The sequence below is a fragment of the Populus alba genome, chromosome 4 (genome assembly GCF_005239225.2).
Source record: "Populus alba chromosome 4, ASM523922v2, whole genome shotgun sequence".
Classification (NCBI taxonomy): domain Eukaryota; kingdom Viridiplantae; phylum Streptophyta; class Magnoliopsida; order Malpighiales; family Salicaceae; genus Populus; species Populus alba.
Window position 1 is genome coordinate 5,554,535 of NC_133287.1, and position 23,333 is coordinate 5,577,867.

Below are 23,333 nucleotides of genomic sequence, written 5' to 3' on the forward strand. Positions count from 1 at the left end.
CTGTAAAACCCATTTTTTATATTAACGGTGTCCACAAAATTTGTGCTGGCCTGAAATAATGTGACCCAATGGCTTCTAATTACAAGCATGATCTTCTGAGACCCTAAGCCCAAATCGTGATTTTAGGCAATTATACAGAACCATGTTTGAGGATCTCTTCTTCAAGTCATCAAACCAAGCAGCAACAGCAGGTACATATTCTCAAGCTTCTTTCTTCGCTTTTCCTTTTATTTCTCCAAGTTCACTGCTTTGTACTCCAGTTTTCTGGCTTGATCTTCATTTTCGCTTTAATCTAATTCAGATTTTGAACATGTTCGATAAAATGCCTCAACCACACTTTACCCCATTTTCTGTTTATTTTTAGCACTTGAGAGAAGTTTTTGTACTCTTTATATTCTTGGAAGATCACTAATATCGAATGTTGCTTAACATTTGTGCAATTTGTTTGTGGTGTGTATTTTTGAAAGGGAATTCGATTGAAGTAAGAAGCAAATATGACAGAACTAAACATGGGTATTCTTATAGATATTGTTGACGAGGAATGGATGAGAGACACTTTGCCTGATGATGGTATCATCATTTTCATTCATTTAGTAATTACCCAATGAGGCTTTCTTCTTCTTCTTTTTTATTGTGACTTAACTGCCTAATTTTTGGGATTATTCTTGCCTTAAATGAATGCAGATCTTGCATTACCACCGGTGATGGTTGTCAGGACTGACGATACTGAAGATTCAAGTATGCCTCGCAAACTTTGTTTTAGTGTTGGAACTTTGGAGAAAAAATTATCTCTTTTTTCCTTATCAAATTGGATGCCCATCTTTATAATTGATGTTTTCTGCAATGTCACTGGAGAGGAATTTATTATGTTACAGCTTTTCTTTAAATGTGTCTCTGTTTTTTTTTTTTTTTTTCGAGTAATTTTTACAGTCTTTGTAAATTGCCAATCAAACCATTTGTCTTCACTGCACTAATCAATTGTAACTATGGAGTATACTGCATTGAACGATTTTGTTGGTTCGCTCAACACAGACCGAGTTTCTGGAACAGTTTTTCCATTTCCATGTGTTTGCTTGTTTATTAAGTGAAGGAGACTTGGCTGGAAATGATGAGAGCTGTTTGGTTGGGTAGTTCTAGTTGATCTATCTCTCGTCAGTAACATGGTTGATTTAAGCGTTCTGGTGCTTCTCTCAGTCAATTTTTATAGCCATGTTGTGTTTCAGCTGCAAGTCCATTTCTAAGAGTATTTGGGTTTGCCTTTTTTTTCAGATCAGGAGACTCAACATGTGGACACAGATGCTTGGCATGATTTGGCCTTAGGCAATCAGTAAAGTTTTCTGGTGCCAGATCTTCTGTTTATTTGTTGTGGAATCTGTCGAGATGGTTGAACCTTTGTTTTTGAGACTTTGTTTTCTCAATGATCTGAAATCTAGACTTAGTCCTGTTTGTGTGAAAGGTTTCAGAAAAAGAAATGCTCTTTATGTAGTTGAGTTGTAGGGGCCTTCATTGGGTGTATTGTGTAAAATGGTTCCACACCTGCTCATCCCCTTCAAAGTATGTTGAGGCTTTGCCCCATTTCGTGATGACGGTGACATGTTTATATGTTAATGATGGCATTAATGAAAAGTCCTGTGTGTAAATTGAGTTTCATTCTTCTTGAAATCATGTAATATCTGACACCTTAGAGAATCAGTTTACGTAACAACAGATTAATGATCAGTTTATGAAATCTACGGAAGGAAACTATGCTAATGAGCTCAGAGTGGGAGAGTTGCTTTCTCTGATGCTTCCATTTCCATTGAGTCTCTGCCCCTACACGCACATTCCTGAAACATTTTTTTGCATGTGATTCTGTGTTTTGTTCTCTTCAACACTCCTGGTTAGATTGAGATTACAGATCAATAAATGCACAACTATAACTCAATAATCTAAATTGAACATAAATAGAATCTATCTACCAGGTGATATCAGTGGAATCTGATGCAGCTACAGTTGTGACAGCCACCAAGGATCTTAGCCCGGTTCCTGGTGGGGAGATTCCTCCTATTATAGCAGAAATAAAACATCGGTTATCAAGCATGCCTTCTGTATCTGTCAACCTTATTATTAGGAGGGCTAACCAGACTGCAGATGGGGTTGCAAAAGCCATCAAGAACAGCCTTCTTCTTCCTGATTGGCTCTCATGCAATCCCAGTAGGTTTTTTAGTACCCTTGTATCTGATGTTTCTACCTAATGAATCGAAGCTGTAGATCAAAAAAACAAAAACAAAAAATCTGTTAGTTAATAGCAATCAGATTTCCCTTGTCAACATCAATCCCTAATTACACTCTTATGTTTCCTTACAGTCATTATTCTTTTGCAACTTCAACAACACTGACAGAAAGATTTTGTATGTATAGGCACAAGTTACTGACTCAGCATGATCTCCTGTCAATTAATTACTTAATTACATGACAAAATGCGTAATCGTATGTATAATAATGAAGTGTCTTGCAAACTTGAAGAAACTTTTAGGTGAGGTGGTGGAGAATAAAATTATTTACAGTCTCAAATCTTTGTTGTCATTCCTTTGGAATTTCGGTTTGGATTCATGTGGATTAGGTGATGCCCTCCACTTAGGTTTGAGCCTCAAAGCAATTCAAAAATATTTTACTCACAAAAAAAGGAAGAAGAAAGAAACGAACCACAAGTAACGTGAAGGAGCAGGTGAAATACTTGCCCACCACCAAAGAACTGCGGAGCATGTTTTCCAAATCCATCGGAATACTTTATATGCATAACTGGGTGCCCCCAACCCTAATCCCACGAGGGATGTTTTATTTGGAATTTGTCTCTAATTGTTGGAATCATATGGCATTAGTGGGTTGATTAAGAAGATTTAGATCTCCTTTGTAACCATGTGTTTTGAATCTTTTTAGCTTCAGATTAGGTTTTTTTAGTGTTTTGATGTACTGATTTTAAAAAAATAAAAAAAATACTTGAAAAAAAAACCTCAACAGGCCCTCTTAAAAAACAGTCATGAGGCAAGAAAGTGTAATGGAAGCAGCGTCACCTCGTTGAGCAAGGGCTTGTTGAACAGGGAGAGTGAGTTGAGGTTTAGTCAAGCTTGTCGAACATGGAGATGACACTCACGTCAAATTGTTCTTGAATCATCCAAGAAAGAATGTCTCCTGCCCCATATTTGTTCACATGGCTTGCTTCGTCGAAAAAGTGCACAAAAAATTGAATTGTAGGGAGGGTGGGGCAGCCCTGATCATCAATAAAATAATCAATTACCTCTTGATTTTGATTCTTATAATCCCACCGATTCGAGGTGGGTTTATTATATATCTCTTCCGTTAATCAAAACTGGGGAGATCATGTTAGGTGCAGCATGGTGTGGACATTTTTGTGGAAAGAGCCGTAGCTTTTTGCCACCATCATTACTTTGACGACTAACAGGAGTGGAACTCTGATTTTTCCTCAAGGATTTTTCATGATTTATAATAAAATATCTTTTCCAAATTCTGATTTTCAAATTATTCAACTTCTAACAGCTTCGTGGAAAAACATGCGGCAATTATTGATACATTTATAGATAGGAAATAAACTAGAAAGAACATAAAAGTTAACATGTTTTGGCAATATATTGATAAAAAAACGTTAAAATTCTGGCTCACTTTCCATACTATCCGTCTCATAAATAATATCATATTGTTCAAAAAAGAAGAAAAGAAAAGAATTCATGATATCACAGGCGGGGCACGGCCATGTATAGAAGAAGATAGCTTGAATGTCTAATCATGGAATTTAATTTTATAGAAAAGAGAACATGAAGGATCAGACAAGCAGTAGATGGTTTCATTGTTTACTTGAAGAAGATGAAGTTAAGAAGCTTTGCATAGCATGCATGCATGGTGATCATGGAAGAAAGAATCAGCTAAAAACAGGAGGTTACGAAACAAGCATTAGAAGACAGAAAACACATGCTCAGAAAGAAACATCTGAAATCCAGGGCATTATACACTCACAAAGATGCCATGCCCTAAGCTTCTCTCCTTTTGATGGAGGTGGAACCTGCAATATCGCAGCCCCAAGGAACCCTAACCACACTTCAGCTAATTAATTATTATTCAAGAAAACACTATGCGAAGTTGGAGATTTATTGCCGCAAAATTATTGTTTGTTCTCTCAAGTTTCATTGTGAATTTACTGTTCAAGATTTTTCACTTTTTTTTTTTAATAAATTGCATATTTTTTGGGCAAAATTAAAGAGTAATTGATTCAAATATGTTGACCGAGGACAACACTAGAAGAAGAACGACCATTGTGAAAATAAAATAAAAATAGGTGGCCCTTTTAAAATTTGATAAAAAATCACCTTGGTCCTCCTAGTTTTCAAATAAAAAACTTTTAACCCCTAGATGTTTTCTAAAATTCCATTTTGATCCAAACTTAATTTTATTTTTACTTTTTAGTCCTTGATTTGGGAGAGAGAAAGCCAAATTCAGGTGATAAAAAAAAAATATTGGTTAACATCGATTTCAGCCACAAAAAAAATTAATTTTAAAATAAATGAGTTTTATTTATTAAGAAGAGTTTATCCAAAAATACTACTTTTCTTTATTTAATAATAAATATGAACTCCAATTATTTTTTTATTTAATACAAATAATTCTTGGTTTATATAATTAAATTTATACATAAAATTTTTAATATTTAATGGAAAATAGTTGAAAAAACCTTACATATTTATTTCATAATAAAAAATAAAATTATCTGAATTTGGGTCAAATAGCTAGGTGTGGAGGATACGCGTTAACCCTCCCTTTCATTTTTAAAATTCTTTAAATTGTGGGGCTGCCCTCTAGCTGTACAAAGTACTAGAGTGGGTCCCTTGGAAGGCAACCCAACACATTATCAATGGTCGAGATTTATCTGAAGCGAATCAGAGGCTCATATCGCTGCATATGAAGGCATCAATCAGTGCCTGTAACCTATGGCACCATACTTGTCAAATTTATTAGGGAGCTGCTGCAGGAAAAAGAGTCAACCATAACCTAGCCTGCCACAGGTCTACTTCTATTTCCTCCTATATTCTAACTGATACAGTAACAAATAATAATATTATACAAATAGAAACCATCTAAAAATATAAAAATATTAATTTAGAATAAAAAAAATTAGAAATATAATTGGACCGAAATATTAAACAACGCCGTTTGAACCTCGAAAATCTCAGGATTTACTGTTTATGTGTAAATATGCCACTTTAGATAATATTTCTTCAGCAATCACCACGTCACTAACCGGGGAATTTTCGGACTTCATTTTTTAGTCAATTGAGACACAGCAGTCAATGTTGAAGGACAAAATCCAAATTCTTTACTTCTTCTCTGGTTTATGCTTTAACAAAAAGACTCGACCTTCTCTCTTCCTCCATTGACAAAACCAACAAAATCAAGAGAAGAACCTCAGCCGAGCCTTCTTTCTTTACATCTCATTCTCTCTAGTTCTCTTTTGCCCCCTCTCTTGTATGGAAGATTAATAGAAGTGACAGGGGCTGACACTTGACGCTGTGAAGCCAAAAAAATGGATGTGTTTTGCAGGTTTTTGCTTGTCTTTTCACTGTTTGTGTTTGTAGAATCTACATGCAACAGCACAGACCAAGAACTGGTCTCGAAGGCTTTTAACTCTGTCTCTGGCTTCGACCATTTCTGGTTTCAACATGCTTGTATAGCAGAAATAAGACTTCCTTCAAGGAACTTGAGTGGAAGCATTTCTTGGAAGTATCTCAAGAACATGTCCCAACTGCACACAATTGATCTCTCCAACAATTCACTTCGGGGTCGGGTGCCAGCTTGGTTTTGGTCTATAAAGAGCCTGCGTGAAGTCAATCTGTCCAAGAATGGGCTTGGAGGGAGCGTTATGTCTGGGATTCATGGCTCATCTATATCAATGCTTAAAGTGCTCGATCTCTCAGCCAACAGGTTCACCAACTTGTTTAAAGTCTCTGGTTTTGGGAATCTAGAGGTTCTTGATATCTCTCACAATGATTTAGGTTCTTTGCCTTCCGGGTTCGCTAACTTGACCAAGCTAGAGTCTCTAAACATCTCAAGCTGCAGCATTTCAGGCAACATAACAGTCATTTCAGGTCTCCAATCATTGAAGTATCTGGATGTCTCAAACAACAACATGAGTGGTAAATTCCCTTCTGATTTCCCTCCATTAGATGGCCTTGAGTTCTTGAATGTTTCACTAAACAACTTCTCAGGGCTTGTTGGCTCTGACAAGTACAACAAATTTGGAAAATCTGCTTTTAGTAATGGTGGTAGTTTGATCTTCAACACCTCAGAAACCCCAACTAATCCCACCATGAAGCCACAATCCCAGCCTCACAAGGGAACCATTGAAAAATACCCACCAGCTTACTTACACGCCAAAAAAGCAAGGCCCAAATCAAAAGCCAAGACTTTGATCATTAGTGTCTCATCGACAACAGCATTCCTCTTCGTTTCTATTGCTGTTTGCGTCTTCTGCATGCACAGAAGGCGAAAGATTGCAAAAAGAAACAAATGGGCAATCTCTAAACCAGTCCAATTCACATTCAAGATGGACAAATCAGGGCCGTTCAGCTTTGAAACGGAGTCAGGTTCATCATGGGTGGCAGACATTAAGGAGCCAACATCAGCACCAGTGATCATGTCATCTAAGCCATTGATGAACTTCACTTTCAAGGACTTGATTGCTGCCACCTCACAATTTGGCAAAGACTCCCTCCTAGCAGAGGGCAGGTGCGGACCCCTGTACAGGGCTGTCCTACCAGGAGACCTCCACGTGGCGATCAAGGTTTTGGAGAATGCAAGGGACCTTGATCATGGTGATGCAGTTGCTATTTTTGAAGATTTTTCCAAACTGAAACACCCCAACCTCTTGCCACTATGTGGGTACTGCATCGCAGGTAATATTTCTACTTTTTTTTTTCATTTGAATCTTTGATAAATCTGTGGCTATCTATTTAATGGTCTCACGGGCTGTCATTAAATTCTAGGGTTCAGACTTCAGAATTTGGCAAGTGTAGGCCCTGTCACTTTAAAATCTAGCAGATAACTATGATTACAAACTTAGAAGTTCGTGATTAATTTTTTGCAAGTTCCCTGATTCGTGCCAAATATTTTGAAAACCTGCACCTGTTTCTCTCCTCCATGTCTGCGGTCTTCCCACTCCGGAGAGTCTTCGTGCCTGTTTCGCACCGAGTTTGTAAATATGCTTGTCTTTAATATATATATATATATATATATATGTATATGTATTATTATATCCTTGGACACCCTATAATCTTGATGGAAATATGCTTGAGTTTTTGTTTTGTTTAGTACTAATTGATAGTGAAACTTTTACTTTTATTTTTAGAAGTGTGTTTGTTTTAGAATAATTTTAATATTTTTTTTAGTTTTTTTATGTTTTTAATATGGTAATATTAAAAAAACATCTAACTCTACGTTTTAATATTGAACTTAATGTTTTAATGTTCTCTCTCTCCTTTGTTTATAATTTGTTTATACCAGGTAAAGAGAAGCTCGTACTGCACGAATTCATGTTCAACGGAGATCTCCACCGTTGGCTCCACGAGCTGCCCACACTCAAAACCAACTTGGAGGACTGGAGCGCAGACACGTGGGAGAATCAAAACATCCACGGGTCCCACGTTGCTTCTCCTGAAGAAAAAACTAACTGGCTCACGCGCCACCGAATTGCCGTCGGGGTGGCTCGTGGTGTTGCCTATCTCCACCACGCGGGATCCATCCATGGCCACCTCGTCGCGTCCAACATCCTCCTCTCTGATTCCATCGAACCCCGGGTTGCCGATTTTGGACTTCGAAACGTCGGCCAAAAGAACAGAAATATCGGTTTGGATAGCAAAGATTGTGGGTTTGAGTATGACGTGTATTGTTTCGGGGTTGTGTTGATAGAGTTAATGACGGGCGAGCAAGGGAGTGGAGAGAATGTGGAGTGGGTGAGGAGGCTAGTGAGAGAGGGTCGTGGTGGTGACGCTATTGACTCGAGGCTGAGACTCGGTGGTGACTCAGCAAGCGAGATGGTTGAGTGCCTCCGAGTTGGGTACCTCTGTACGGCTGAGCTGCCTGAGAAGAGGCCCACCATGCAGCAAGTCTTGGGTTTGCTCAAAGACATACATCCGTGTTGAGTTGAGCCACCCGAGTCTGGTTGAAATATTACCTCACGCGCATAGGATAGCTACGAGGCCAACATGCTGCAATGGCGCGTTTTGATTGGTTGAATTGCGAAGTGATGTGCACGTGCTACGAAACGAAACGGGGTCGCATTTTAAGCTAATGTGCAAGAGACCGTGTCCTGTTGGCTATCTCTCAAGATTTATAGCTTTTTGTGTGATTTATTTATTTTTGTCATCTATAGACAAAAACTTAAAAGGAAAAGAAAAAGGTCTCAAAAGAAAAGTAAAAAAAAAAAAAAAGAACAAAAGGATGTGGAGGTAGGGTAAGAACGGAAGGTTAAAGAGAGGCTAGATAATCCCATTTAAAGTGTATTTGTTTTTGTATTTGACAAGCAATTTTTAAATTAATTTTTTTATAATTTTATATTGTTTTAAAAATAAATTTTAAAAAGTAAAAAAATATTATTTTAATATATAAAAAAAAACAATTTAAAAAACAATAATTATTACAATTCCAAACATAAAAAGTTACAATCATCAAACCTTCTTAAACTATAATAAGCCTTTAATCTCCTTATCAATTCTTGTCGGACCTTTTTATTTTATTTTATTTCTTTTATCCCTTTATTCGATCTTTAATTGTTTTCTATTTTTCTTTTACGTCTTTTGATATGGATTTTCCTTTCTGTTTTTGCTAACAAAAAGAGGGAGAGACGGATGCTCCGTGACGATGCATGTCTGTTTTCAGTGACGAGTGTAATGCTTCATGTGATCTTTAGCCAAGAAGAATCATATTTGATATTTAATCATATATGAAGCAGGGACCGGACCATTTTGCTGTGATCTTTGATTAGATTGCTGATATAAAATATACTGTATATTAGGCAGAGAGAATTTTATTTTATATTAAAAAGATAAGAGAGTTTGTTGTATAGTGATATCAAATTATTAAATTTGAATTTGGATGTTGGGGGAAGACTTTGAAGATAAAGCTAAAATTGTGTGTGTGTGTGAAGATATTTGGTATTATGAAAAATAAATAATTTTTTATTTTCATAATTAATTAATTATACATTACCTTTCCTACTAAGTTATTTAATTAATTTGTTTGAAGAGTTGCTTTTAAAATTCTATAGATATATTGTTCTAAAAGATAAAGCACTCCGAAGATGTGTACCTTTAAATTCTTAAGAAATTCATAGAAGTTGTTGTCTATAAATTTAAATTTTTATTGTATTTTGAATATATATTGTTTTAACTTTGCAACAATTATAATGAATGACAATTAATACTTTAAAAATAATAATTTTCACATCCTAAAATCAACAAATCAATAGATTTGGATGCTAGAGGCAAGATTTGAAGGGAAAGCTAAAATTTTATTCAATTAATTTGTCTGAGGAGTTTCCTTTTAAATTTTTACATAAATATTGGTACGAAGAGGCAGTGGCGGAGGTAGGGGAGCTGGCAAAGGCCCTAGCTCCTGCAAGGAAATGTTTTTCACAGCCCCTCCCTCGTAAATATTTATAATTTTAATAAAAATAATTGAAATTTTTTAATTTACCCCCCCTAATTTTTTGTTCTTGCTCCGCCCTTGCGAAGAGGTGTTCCTTTAAATTCTAAAAACACTTTGAAAAAGCTTTAAATTTTATAGGCATATTGATTTGAAAAAATATTATTTTATTTAAATATCAATTTGATATTAGGAGAAATAAATTAGAAAATACTTTTTTTTCCTTCTTGTTTATGTTTATTATAAACAAAAACATAAAATTTTAAAAACTTTATAGAAGTTGTAGCCTATAAATTTAAGATATTTTTGTATATAAAAATACATTATTTTAACCTCAATAAATATAATGGAAGAGTTAATATTTTTATTTAAAAAGCATTTTTTAAATTAATTTTTTATAATTTTGGATTGTTTGTTAATATCAAAAATAAAATTTTTAAAAATAAAAAAATATATTATTTTAATGAATTAAAATAAAAACACATTAAAAAATAATAATAACTACACTGTCAAACATAAAAAGTTACAATCATCAAACCTTCTTAAACTATGAGAAGCCTTTAATCTCCTTATCAATTCTTGGCGGACCTTTTATTTTATTGTATTTCTTTCTTCCCTTTATTCGATCTTTAATTGTTTTCTATTTTTCTTTTGCGTCTTTTGATATGGATTTTCCTTTTTGTTTTTGCTAACGGAAAGAGGGAGAGATGGATGCTCCGTGACCATGCACGTCTATTTTCAGTTACGTGTGTTATTCTTCTTGTGATCTTTACCCTAGAAGGATCATACTTGAGGCGGCGAACATAACGGCGGCTGCCATGGATAGGGTGCAGAAATTGTATAGGTAAGACGATGCAAGCAAGGAAAATTCAATTCTGAAGGCAGTTTTGGTCCACTCAACGGAAGCCAATCCCGGCGTCGACTGTTCCAATCACAATCAGAGAATCAATCATGCTGTGCATTTGTACTAGCTAGCGACACTTTAGATGAATTATTCAGTGCGCATGAGTGGAGTAGTTCGAGTCATAATCAGCAGAAATTGCAGCTTTCAATCAACAACCATCAGCGATTTGGAGGAGTTCTTGAGACTCAAATTATCGAGTTAACTCAGCATAATTTAACATTAATACTCATGTTTTCTAGCTAATAAGCATCCACAGGGATGCTTCCAAAGCCAGAGTAACCGTGCTGCAATACAGAGGCAAAAAACAGAGTGACTGCCCATAATTTTCATGAGCTGTTCTGTATTTGTAGCTTTCTTTAATAAAATGAATTCGTAATCTAATAATCATAGTTTATTTAATAATTTTGTAATGTATAATTTTCATAAGCTGGCGCGCAAACTCGTCGATCAGATCACTGAATCTTCGAAAGTTGGGCGTTTTCAAAAAGTCGGTTGGAAGTACATGCGTTAAGCGACAAGCAATCATCATCATCATCATCGTCATCAAAGGGCTGGAAAACTAAAGCAAAAGCAACTTCACTCTTGAGGAATATTTCTTCCCGTCGACCATCTATCTGCTAGCTATATATATATATATTCTGTAAGAAAGTGAAAGGAGACAGCGATGGGCATCCATCACCAGACTTTTATTGTACAGAAACAATATAATGCCTTGCCCTGATCTTGGGACTTGGAAGAAACTTACAAGCGCGGAGTTGATATTGATCTTAGTTTAACCGTATGGGTTTTTTTATTTTCTGTATATACAATTATTACATATTTTACCTGATTTTATTATATATTTAAAAAATCATAAAAATTATAGTTCTTATCAAATAAATTTTATATATAATGAAATTGTAAATAGTTTAATGAAAGAATAAAAAATATTTTATATAAAATATTATTTATTTTATGATGTAATAATATTAATTAAATTTAAAATATTTAAATTTAAAATCATTAATATTAATATATATATATATATTAGTTATTTTATAACTTCAATTTAAAATGTATTTTTATCCAAATATATTAAATTACTTTTTATTCAATTTTAATTTTAATCAAATATTTATAAATATTAAATTAATATTAATTAATAATATTTTTTATAAAATTTTTTTTTTCAAATCATAACCATAAAAACTTCCACTGTAACATGTATACACACACAAACTAGACACGCAATCAGATCCGGGGAAAACTGACACAGAGAAACTTCAACTATAATTCTTTTCATCTTGAGTGAATATATATTGTGGTGAGTGATGCGGTCGATGGATACAAGACTAGCTCTTCCGAGGTCGGCGGGAGACCCTCACCAGTCAGTGCCGGCCCTCCGGTCAGCTTGCCCTAGCTATATGCCCATCTGGCTCTTAGATTAATCACAATCTCACAAATATTAGTTACAGAGCTGGTATATATAGCAATGTTCCTGTGTTGTTTTAATTTCTTAATGTCAAACGTAATCTTCTTAGCAGCATGCAACCTTCGTACTAATCTAATCGGCTTCTCTTTTAGTCTAGACTAGCATAGTTGCTAGTTGTTTCTACGCTGTAAAGATAATTCCATAACAAAAATAAATATTCGTAGGCAAGATAATGAATAAAATTATATAAAAAATATATATATGTTTTTCATTAAAACTGTTTTTTCTGATTAATGTAAGTTTTCTTTTATATCTTTTGGGTAAAAAATGAGTTGAATTTGGGTTTTTTAACAAAAAAAAAAAAAAACCTCGAGACGTTGTTTTTCCAAGCAATCTCTAGTCCCGGATTCTATAGAAAACAGATCATCTATTGTCTTTTTAAAGAAAAGTTGAGGCAGCCATCCCTTAAAGAAAAAAAACAAAAAAAAGACTGGTCCATTTGCTTGAGCTATTTTTTTAATGCTCATGAACATTGGGTCACAAAGCCCACATGTTTGGGATTTTTTAAATTTTAAATTTTTAAATTTTTTAATTTTATATTTAAATTAAAAAAATAAAAAAAATCATTAGAGTCCACGATTAAGTTAATCGAGGGTTTAACGAGTTAATCTATAGCATCCAAGCTATTATTTATTTGTTTTGTTTTTATATTGTTTTTATCCCTCAATTTTAAAAAATATAATTTCACAATTTATTATCAATAATTTATTTTTTTATTTAACTTCAAACTTAAAAGAATGTAATTTCATCATTTATTATCAATCATCTATATTTGCTATCTTGATGTCTTGCGCTCATCATGGTCTTTTTATTTTTAAAAAATATTTCATACAAAAAAAACTATTATGCGCTCTATTATTGTATAATTAAATGAAAAATAATATTTAAAATAAAAAAATTTATTGAATCCAATAATATGCATGACTTATATTGTGAGTTTGCTTGATTGATTTAAGTTTATTTAAATTTTTTTTTAATTAAATTCTATTTTTTTTTTATGGATTTTTATAATTTAATGAATTGATCTTTCAATTTTTGTTTTTCAAAATTATTCTTATTAATTTCATAAATTAACCCAAATTAAATTAAATAAATAAATTTTTTTATGTTAATATTATTTAAAAATATCATTTAATTCATAATTAATTTTTTTTATAAGACACGTTAATAATACTCAAATATTTTTTTTTTCCCTTCAACCCGCGGCATAGCGCGTGCCGGTAGTCATGTTTTATACAAAATGCAAATATCCCAACTTTAATAAAATCTTCCTCTTTTAACAAAATTGAAGAAACCCTAACCCTAGAATTGCAGTCATGGCGTCCAGAAAGAAACAATTAGAAGGAATCGCATTACTCTCAATGTACAACGACGACGAAGAAGACGATGAAGAAATGGAAGATCTCCATTACCAACAACCACACCACGACATGGAGGAAGATGCTCTGAACGATGATAACGCCATGGCTACCGAAGCAGAAGCAGCTACCTATTGTCGAAATTCAACTCCCAAAGGAGGACTTTTACGGGCTTTGAATCCGCAGCAGCAAGTAGGGACTATTAATTTGGAAACAAAAAGAAGTAATAGGAGAGGGAGGCTTGCTATTGTTGATTATGGCCACGATGAAGTTGCTATGTCCCCTGAACCCGAGGTAATTCCTTTGTTTATTTTTTTTAATTGTATGTCCATGTACTGCTCTCTGTGTTAATTTTCGTATGCTGTTGCTTTTGTTTCGGATTAATTGGGTTGTTACTTTTGCAGGAAGGGGAGTTTGAAGAGAAGCTTCAAAGTGTCATTGGTAGGCGTTGCTCATCTTTTTATCTATTTATGTATGGATTCATGGATCAATTTTAACCATTTTTTCTTAATAAACCATTAGAGTTTGTTCCCCCAGTGCTTGCGTGTTGTTATGCAGTTTGTTTTAAATATGATTTTGCTTGTTGTAAATGTGAATTTGTATTATTTGTGTTGAACATCTGTGATGGTCAAGTGGCATTAAGATTGAAAAACATATTTATGATGGTTCTAGAGGAGTTAGGTTAGTTATTATTGAATATAGACTTAATGGGACAAATTATTTTTGAAGTTAGTGGTTTCCTCTTACGTTGCATATGATTTAATGCTATTTTGCTTTGAATACAAGTGTTGTTTACAAGTGTTCTCAGAAACTGACTGTAAGATGAATGAATGCATCTGCGGGCTACAAAAAGCTCCTTCTCATGTTGTATTTTTGTTTGACCACTGTTTTGAAATATGCATGCAATTACAATGAAATGAGACAAATCAAGGATCTCATTGTTTCTTAGTTAGAATGCTCATGCTGATCATTGGTTAAATTTGTTTGTAACAGGTGTTATCCAAGAAAAATCTTCTCCAGGAACTTCTCATTTTTTATCTCCCAGTTTTCAAGCAACTCCACAATCATTTGAAAATTTAGGACCATCACAGCTTGATGAAATAAATGATACCACTAATGAATCAGAAGCTGTCAACACCGAAGGTGCTAATGACGTTCCTGCAGAGGGTGTTAATCCATTTGATAAATTTCTTCCTCCACCACCAAAAGAGAAGTGCCCGGAGGAGTTGCAAGCAAGTTTCTTTCATTTCTGCTGTCAATAAGTGCTTTATAACTTTTCTATCTCTGGTGCTTTTGTCAACTTTGTTTACTATATACACCCATTTTTACAAAATATATGCCCTTTTGTCTTTCTGGAGATTTTTCTTCTTGAGCAGGGTTGAGTTGGGAATATTCTGATTAGGATGCTATTATTACTCATTGATCCTCAGTACATTTTGATTAAAAGATCTGGTCCTATAGAAGGACATTGCTATTTTTCACTTGAAAATCTGAAACTATTGCACTAGGACATTGCAGAGTATTGCCTCACAGAACTATTCTTCATTTTCTGAAATTATTCCCACAGATCTTTTTCTGCCTAAGTAATTTGGATTGCATTTTACAGTTTGGTTACCATGAGTAATCGACAATCCTCGTTTAGTTCCTTTGTTGTTTTGCTGCTGTGAGTTATGTTAGAAAATGCCTTGGTTGAATCATGGTTCTTTCCCAAAATTAAGAATGCATGATATTTTTTGGAACATAAAATGAACTGTCTTTCATGTATTCAGATGATGTAGCTTAATATGATTGGTTTGTGATTACAATATGTAGCACATTGTACATGCTCTAACATATTTTCCCCTCTTCATACTGTGTTATTTGCAGAAAAAAATTGATAAATTTCTTGCTTTGAAGAAAATTGGGAGAAGCTTCAATGCAGAAGTCTGCAATAAGAAGGATTATAGGAACCCTGACTTCTTACTGCATGCTGTGAGGTATCAAGTTATTGATGAGATAGGATCTTGCTTCAGTAAAGATGTATTTGACCCTCATGGATATGACCAAAGCGACTACTATCTTGAGCTAGGTTATTGCTGTTTCTTTCCACAGTCCCATTACTGTCTTTGACTTGGATTTTCTAATATGGGTTTGGGGTTCCTTTAAGTTCACTTGTAATTTGGTTAATTATGAAGATCATGTGTTTTAACTGGAGCTTATGACTTAAAACGGAAGTCTGCACTTATTTTGATACCAGGGATGTGGTTCATTGGTAAAAGGAAGGGACTAGTCACAGGCCTCTGATTCTTTCTTACAGTTCATCACACCCTACATAATATTTTGCGTTGTATATGATGTCACACTTTAATATGTACCCTGCTAGCCATAACCTTTTCATACGTCAGCGACAAGACTCAAATAACAAAACCTAACATTTCATGGAATTTTATATTTTTTTCCTTACAAATGTTGGATATTTAAGTTTGTGTTTTTCCCTGATAAACAAATAGACTTGGCTTTCCGGCATGGCTGAAGATTTACTCAGATTAGGGCCTGCAGTATGCCTTTATTTGGGATTGAAAAGCTTGCATTGCTGAATCGATTTCTCTAGTGTCTGGTTGTTTTTCAAAGTCATTTGAAGCCCTGATTTTTTCGCAAATAGAGTTGTCTTTCCATTGAATGTAATTTCCTGGCAATGACCTTTAGTATATTTGTAAAGCAGAGGTTGGCATGAGGCGTGAAAGGGAGAGGAAGGAGCAAGAGTTGAAGAGAAGTACAAAGGTCGAATTTGTTATGGGGGGGACTCGGCCTGGAGTGGTTGCACCTCCAACAAAGTTCAGTATGCCTATTCCAGGTCCTAAAAAGTTTCTGTGACTGTAGGCATTGACTTCATGAGATAATTTTCCCTCATTGCATCTCAATGGTCTCCCTGAGCTGATTTTTCTGGTGTTTCAGTTGCCACTGCTAGTGGGACGCGTCCATCTTCAAATGCAGCTGATGCAGCTCCTCTTGAGGTTAGACAGAACAAGAAGTCAAAATGGGATAAGGTTATCATCTCTGCTGTTGCTCATATATGCAACCTTATGATTGCGCTGATGCTGAGGAACTACCATTTTGACTATTTTGTTTGCTTTCAGGTGGATGGTGATGGAAGGAATTTACTAACTGGTGGACATGATTCTTTAGCTGCAGTGGCGGCAGCTCAAGCAGCACGATTATCTGCAGCTAATGTTGGTTCTGGATACACAGGTTTTGTGTGAGTTCCATTAGATCCTTTGAACAATTTATTCATGCTCATATTTTTTTGAGCACCTTTCCCCTTCTATGCCCTTGAGTTTCTGTTTAAGTGCTTTGATATGATCACAGTAAGGAGGTGAGTAGGATTGCTTTGGTTGTTGTGCATATCTAGTAATTGGATTAGAAGGGCTGGTGCAGCCCTTCTACGGGAGTGAGTTTTTTGGTGGGTTTGGTATAAGATTAAAAGTTTGGTATGAGCTATAAATTTGTGGTGAGAAATTTATAATGTTCTGTTTGGTTACTTTGAGAAAGATGTATTATTTCAATATTTCAGGAAAACGAAAAATAAAGAATTGAATTCTTTGGACCTCTTAAGAAAAGGGCGATCATGATAGGATTCTAAATACTGCTGAACAGTCACTAAATACTCCAGCTATGTGACTTGGGGAGCAGGATGCTTTTTGTCCATTCAAAAACCGTACTATGGTCCACATATTGTTTTCATTGTATACATTATACGTAAAAGAAGTACAAGGACAATGCGCAGATTTACGAACTGACAAGAACTTTATTTGTTGACCAACTTCGAAGTTTAATAAATTGATGATGCATAGTGATCCATTTTCATCTTGGATGGCAGGCAGCAGAAACAGTCAGAGGCAGAAGAAAAAAGATCCGGAGAAAGGAAGTTGGAAAGAAGATCTTGAGCATTTTCTCATACACTTCTGCAATGAATTCAGGATATACCATTTTGGGGATGGACAAAATTGCTCTAGGTAACATTGCTTTGTTCTTGTTAACATGCTAATCTTTATAAAAGAAATTGTATTTAGTTGCAACTTTAAGCTAAATTTTGTAATTCTCAGCTTGAAGTGTAATATAGCTTATAGCAGGAGGTCAACCTCTTCTGCTTGCTGTGCATGTGTATATGATCAGCTTGAAGTGCAATATAGCAGTGAGCAACCATGGTTATAAAACACGCCCAGCCTTGTTGGCCTTTTTATCTCTTTTTCACAGAGATATTATGTGCTTAGTACTCCTTTACTCACGCAAGCATGACATGATTGAATGAACATTTCTTCGCATTTGCATTGTTATAAGACGCTTTTGATACTCAATATTTTTTAAAATGTATTTTAAAAAATTACTTTTGATTTAATTTAATTTTTGGTATTTAATATAATTCTTATTATGGTATTAATAAAAAAAAAGTTTAGGGAGTGAAATTAAGGAGGAGAGAATAAAAAACTAAGTAGAGTAGAGACTGAAAAGATAATATGAAAGTATATACAAGCTTGGATAATTACTTTTGTTCATGGTGACTCTGACGACAACATAAAAATCAATTTTAATTCTCATTATCTATTTGTTGTTCAAATGATTTTTTGATTTGATCTGTTAATTTTCGAATATCTAGCTTTTGTTCATGTTGATGTTTTGAATCAATTCACAATGTATTTTTTTTTTTTTTAATGTTCAATTATGCTCATTTATATTAATTGAATTTGTTAGAATATTTGTGGTGGACATGCTTGGTGAAATCATTAATTTATGGTGAATTAATGTAAATTATGTAATGAAAAGAAATAAATCAAAATCCAAGTCGCCCTTTTATTGTTATTATTAGTATTTCAAATCTTACCTCATGATAAAAAAAAAAAATAAAAAAAAAAAAAAGAAAAAGGATTAGGCTTTGTTATGTAGCCTAAATTTCAAATCATTATCCTTGAAGTTTTTACACACGTGTGTGTGGTGTGTATTAGCATTTGTGCACAATATATATTTTTATTATTAAAATCGAACAATAAAGCAAATTATCTTAGATTTATTTTAGCATAATCAAATTTTTAGTTATCTTAAAATGAGATAGCAACTCTCTCTCTCTCTTTTTACCCCATTCACATGACATAAAAAAATATACTAAAACGGAGGGTAAGTGTTGCATAATGTTAAATACAATGCAATCACTCACAATGCATTCAGAATGACATTAAGTTAAGAAAATCATAAAGGCCCATGTGCATGAGTCTGCTTTTAGCCTTGCCCACGAGCCTTTTCTTGATCGGTCAAGTGTTTAGCCTGGTTTATCAAATCCAACAGGATTTGATCTTATTTTTTTAATTTTTATTTTTTCTTAATTAATACCTCTTTCATACATTTTTTTAAAAATAATTTTTAAGTTTATATTTTAATTAATACCCCTTCTTTTTGTGATTATTTTTATATATTAAATTTATTTTTAAGAATAAAAATATTAGTTTTTTATAATATTTTTAATATGTATAACCTTGCATAGTATTTGTTCCTTTTATTTTCATTTAATAAATTTTATATGTGTATTGATTTTTATTACAAGTTGATTTTAATAAATAAATTAATTAAAAACAACCAAGTAAAATGACCGATGATGTAAAATTTAATATCTTAATCTAGAAGAATAGTAAAGACATGAGTTTTTTTCAAAAAAAAATTATCGAATTATCTTGATCTCTTATGACTTAGAACGTGAATTTATCAGGTTAATCCGAACTAGTTTGCCTCTTAATATTCATATTAAATATTTATCATGCTAGCTCACATCATTTATTTATTCATTTTTTTACAATATTCTGTCCTTCCATGTTAATTAAATAAAAAATATACATTTATTTTTTTATTATCATTGTTATTTTTTTATATTTAACATAATTCAAATAAATAAAACAAATTTATTTAGTTGATCGAGATTACTATTTAAGTGTATAGATGTGTCGTCTCGAATGTGGTGCAACTGGGGCACAGCTGGGCTGCGTAGACAAGGGAGATATTAGAATGCTGTCCAGCTTCCCCTCTGTTCAGGGCAGAGTGGCCGGTAGGCACCTTGACCCTATAAAGCTAGCACTGGTCCCTAGAAAGTGATCCTTAAGGATTGATTGATTACGAAAGCGCACACTTTCTACGTAAATTCCGAGGTTTTTCCAGCCAGAATTCCGAAGCAGCCATGGCATGACCTCATTTCCATGGCTCTCTTCTCTTCCCCGTTTCGCTTTCCCTTGCCGATCACCATAGCCAACAGCGGAGGCGCGTGGCCCCTCGACACAATTGTTCTGCCCTCCACTCGTGTCTCGGACACGTCGAAGATTGTTGTATTTCATCGTCGTATTATTGCATAGATAGTTCGACTGTGATGAGATGTCTTTGCATTGTTAGTTTGAGATTCCCAGTCAACATTACCTGGCTAAAGTAGCGATAGAGGTCCCCATCTTCCAATGCTATGTGTGAAAGGGAAGCATATCTCAATTACGTGGGATCTTGATGCTTTCTGCTCAAAGAACTTTAAGCATGGATAACATTGTCGGTGAATATACCATCTCGCTTCTTAGTTGGTTACATATATAGTATTATATATTTTTTATATTTATTTATATCGGATTAGTAAATATGATGTTTAATTAATGAATGTAGCATAAAGATAAATTTCATTTTATGAGACAAAAGTACTTGAAAAAAAAATTATAAAATTATTATAATTATGAGATTTTTATTGCATCAAAATATTATTTTTAGATGTTTTAGATCAATTTCTATTAAGACTTGATATTAATTAAAGTTATTGAGGCCGGTATATAATTATATTATTTATTTTATAAAATAAAATATTTTTTTTATAAATATGCAAGATATATCTAAAATGATATATAAATGCTTGTCAATAAATACATACAAGAATACTTTTCATTGAATGTACAAGGAATCTGAATCCTCCGATGATTATCCATTTTTCGAACTTTTAAGAATTACAAAAACATCTTGGGGCCTGTGAATCCAACGAACTACTTTTATGTTTTTGAGTATTCTTTTTGTAATCAAATGCTCATTGGTTTTCTCACATTTCCAGGAAATTCTGCCTTTCCTGGTCTACAGTTGCGTGTGTGTCAGTGTGTGTGTATAGGACAGCAAGAGCATTTTCGGATCAGTTTTATATCAACTAAAAAAAAAAGATTAATTTCTTTATTAATCTTCGACCTCATCATTTAATAAATTTTTGTAGATTTGAACCTAGAAATTCAATGAATAAAGCAAATCTCCTTATCACTAGGTCAGTCCCTTTAAGATTTTGTAAATATTTCTTCAATGAACATGTAATAAGAAGTCTGCTTGTTCCTTGCATACGAGTCTAAGAATAAATGTTTACGAGGCTCATGCAATTATGTCCCTGCTACTGCAATTTTCACTTTGAGAATGCTCATGGTGGTTATATTTCAGGTTATTAATTGTATTTTTCTGGAGTTATGCCAAGCTTGCTAGGGAGATATTTCACTTTCAAAAATGGTTATGGAGGATTGATTAGTCTATGTTATCTAATGTTAGCAATTTTCCCATATCCATTTGATACCCAGCAAGGCATGCTTTGGTCAATATTTATTTGGAGATGTTTTGAAGTGTAATTATGATTGTTTTTTAAAAGTATTTTTTATTTAAAAATATATTAAAATAATATTTTTTATTTTAAAAAAATTATTTTTAATATCAACGCATCAAAATAATTAAAATATAAAAAAAAAATAAAAAAAAAATAAGATATTTATCATTGCCAATAGGATATGAGACGGTTCTGGAATTCCTTGGTTCTTAATGGCATGGGACGAATCCATGTGAAAATTATTAATTAATAAAAAAACTAAAAATCGAGGCAACACCTCTCTTAACAAAACACAATACACATACTGTAAGTTTTTCCCCCTTCTTTTACTTTTTTTTTTTTCAATCTATCTTTTGTTTTCAATTTCAATTATTTTCTTAAGCATTAGATTTATTAAAAATTGAATTTTAAAGTTTTTAGTTGGTTAACCCAAACTATTTTTTGTTTTTTTAATTAATTTTTTTTCAATTTTATTCTTCAACATTAGATTTATTATAAATTAAACTTTATAATTTGTTTTTATTTACTTTCTATCAGGATATTACAATCTCAGAACCTGACATATAAATTGATAAGTTAATTCGAATTGATATGAATCAAACCAATATATTTTTGTCTTAATATTTATTAAAAATCTCATCTTAAATATTTATGCTTTTTATCGGTCATCAGGGTTGTTTTTTAACCCAACATATCGACCGAGTTACATCGAGTTAATCTCAATACAGTTTAATTTTTTTTTCAACTATAAAAAATAATAGCAACACCTAAATATTTTTTTTCTCGAGTTCAAAAAAAATGATTCAACTCACAGTATAACATAGGTGAAATATCTAATTATTAACAAGAACTAATTGGGAAGGGGAGATCACTATTCCCTTCCTCACATGTTATTATTAATTGGAACAATAACATTTGTTTTCTTTTTTTTATATGCTTTTTTTTTTATATTTTAAAATTGAGTTTATTGAAAATTTAACTTTGTTATTTATTTCACTTTTCTTTATGCGAGGTTATCATGGTCATAGAAAAATATCTTGGCATTAGGTTGATGTTTAATTTTACGATCTTCTATTTTTGTTCTGTCATATTATTAAATAAAAAATTATCTATCATATTTTTAAATAAAAATTGGTTAAAAAAAACATAATTATCATAAATTAGGTTTCATAATTTATTTTGATTTACTTTTAATAAAATTATTGCGATCTTAGAAAAATGCACCTGCATTGAGTTGATGCTTGGTTTTTTAAGCACCTATTTTTTTTTTATCATATTATTAAATAAAGAATTATTCCATAATAAACATAATTATTGAGAATTGTTCTTTGTGATTTGTTTCAATTAAGTTTTATGAGGTTATTGTGGTTTTAGAAAAATGTCCTGATATTAAGAAGGTGCTCGGTTTTGCAAATATTTATTTATTTTTATTATATAATTAAATAAAAATAGTTTTTACAAAAACAAAATTATTAAACTCAATGAAGTTCATGATCTATATCGTGGAATTGACAGATTAATTTAAGTTGATTCGAGTTGATTCAATATGTCATCGTTTCAATATTTTTTATAAAAATAATATCACCTTGAAAATTAATCCTAGAAACGGTAATGTATGGTAAGAAGGTTTTATGTTTAACTAGTTGAGTTGAATTTAATTTAATAATATTGTCAAAGAATTTTCCTTGATCTTGGTATTATTTTTTTACATGCAAAAAAAGTTTTGGTTCCACTGCAACATAGCATAGGGAAATATCTAGTATTACATTAACTAAATCACTCATGTTTCGTTGTAGGTTGAACTAATTTTTTCAATGTAAAAAAATAAATAATATGTAATCTGTAGGTATTACTTATATCTTTTTTATTTGCAATTTTTTTTTATTATGAACCCAAAATTTGATACATCAATTTTTTTTAAATATCGAGTGATAAATTTTTTGATCGACTCAAACCAACTAGAGCTATCCTATCAAATTCACAGCTCAGATTAAGGACTTAATTATCTTAAAAATATTATTTTTTTAAAATAATTTTTATTTTAATTATATGCTGATAAAAATATAAGTTATTAGAAAAGCAACTAGATAGCATTTTAAAATAATAATGATGGGCTATAAGAAAAAAGTTTGATAATATTACAAAAACATAGCTATAATTTATTTGATAAAAAGTAAAAAATAAATAGTATTTAATAAAGTAATATCAAAAATATATTCTTAATCAATTTAAGAACTTAATATATTATAATATTTTAAATTAATTATTTAAAAAATATTTAAATTAAAGGAAAAG

General features: G+C 32.5%; 3 protein-coding genes across 11 annotated transcripts; all 3 read left to right on the plus strand.

Moving 5' to 3' along the window:
- Positions 1-54: 54 nt before the first annotated feature.
- Positions 55-1,650, plus strand: LOC118037039 (anaphase-promoting complex subunit 13). Of its 2 annotated transcripts, none has more exons than XM_035042921.1 (4): positions 55-191; positions 468-570; positions 685-738; positions 1,270-1,650. In XM_035042921.1, exons 2-4 carry the CDS (start codon positions 495-497, stop codon positions 1,329-1,331), a joined length of 192 nt encoding a protein of 63 aa, XP_034898812.1. In that variant the 5' UTR covers positions 55-191; positions 468-494; the 3' UTR covers positions 1,332-1,650. The 2 variants fall into 2 exon arrangements, with proteins under 2 accessions (XP_034898812.1, XP_073264746.1); XM_073408645.1 differs by having other exon boundaries at positions 59-191; positions 365-570.
- A 3,678-nt stretch (positions 1,651-5,328) lies between these two features.
- Positions 5,329-8,593, plus strand: LOC118037027 (calmodulin-binding receptor kinase CaMRLK). The gene is made up of 2 exons (XM_035042910.2): positions 5,329-6,941; positions 7,549-8,593. The coding sequence occupies exons 1-2, from the start codon at positions 5,573-5,575 to the stop codon at positions 8,184-8,186; spliced, it is 2,007 nt and encodes a 668-aa protein (XP_034898801.1). The 5' UTR covers positions 5,329-5,572; the 3' UTR covers positions 8,187-8,593.
- Positions 8,594-13,276: 4,683 nt separating this feature from the next.
- On the plus strand, positions 13,277-19,579 carry LOC118037026 (uncharacterized). Of its 8 annotated transcripts, none has more exons than XM_073408641.1 (9): positions 13,277-13,714; positions 13,825-13,861; positions 14,414-14,652; positions 15,287-15,488; positions 16,119-16,253; positions 16,355-16,446; positions 16,537-16,655; positions 17,281-17,412; positions 17,503-17,643. In XM_073408641.1, exons 1-9 carry the CDS (start codon positions 13,379-13,381, stop codon positions 17,609-17,611), a joined length of 1,401 nt encoding a protein of 466 aa, XP_073264742.1. In that variant the 5' UTR covers positions 13,277-13,378; the 3' UTR covers positions 17,612-17,643. The 8 variants fall into 8 exon arrangements, 6 of the variants coding, with proteins under 6 accessions (XP_073264742.1, XP_073264743.1, XP_073264744.1 ...); XM_073408642.1 differs by lacking the exon at positions 17,503-17,643 and adding an exon at positions 19,382-19,579 and having other exon boundaries at positions 13,278-13,714; XR_012169684.1 differs by lacking the exon at positions 17,503-17,643 and adding an exon at positions 17,723-18,750 and having other exon boundaries at positions 13,279-13,714; positions 17,281-17,469.
- Positions 19,580-23,333: the final 3,754 nt, after the last annotated feature.

Bases quoted from the DNA above. Each gene is read 5' to 3' on its own strand.
- LOC118037039 (XM_035042921.1), top strand. From the start codon at position 495: ATGACAGAACTAAACATGGGTATTCTTATAGATATTGTTGACGAGGAA. The intron at 571-684 runs GTATCATCATTT...AAATGAATGCAG, and splicing joins AGACACTTTGCCTGATGATG to ATCTTGCATTACCACCGGTG. The intron at 739-1,269 runs GTATGCCTCGCA...CTTTTTTTTCAG, and splicing joins TGACGATACTGAAGATTCAA to ATCAGGAGACTCAACATGTG.
- LOC118037027 (XM_035042910.2), top strand. From the start codon at position 5,573: ATGGATGTGTTTTGCAGGTTTTTGCTTGTCTTTTCACTGTTTGTGTTT. The intron at 6,942-7,548 runs GTAATATTTCTA...TGTTTATACCAG, and splicing joins ATGTGGGTACTGCATCGCAG to GTAAAGAGAAGCTCGTACTG.
- LOC118037026 (XM_073408641.1), top strand. From the start codon at position 13,379: ATGGCGTCCAGAAAGAAACAATTAGAAGGAATCGCATTACTCTCAATG. The intron at 13,715-13,824 runs GTAATTCCTTTG...TTACTTTTGCAG, and splicing joins CTATGTCCCCTGAACCCGAG to GAAGGGGAGTTTGAAGAGAA. The intron at 15,489-16,118 runs GTTATTGCTGTT...ATATTTGTAAAG, and splicing joins CGACTACTATCTTGAGCTAG to CAGAGGTTGGCATGAGGCGT.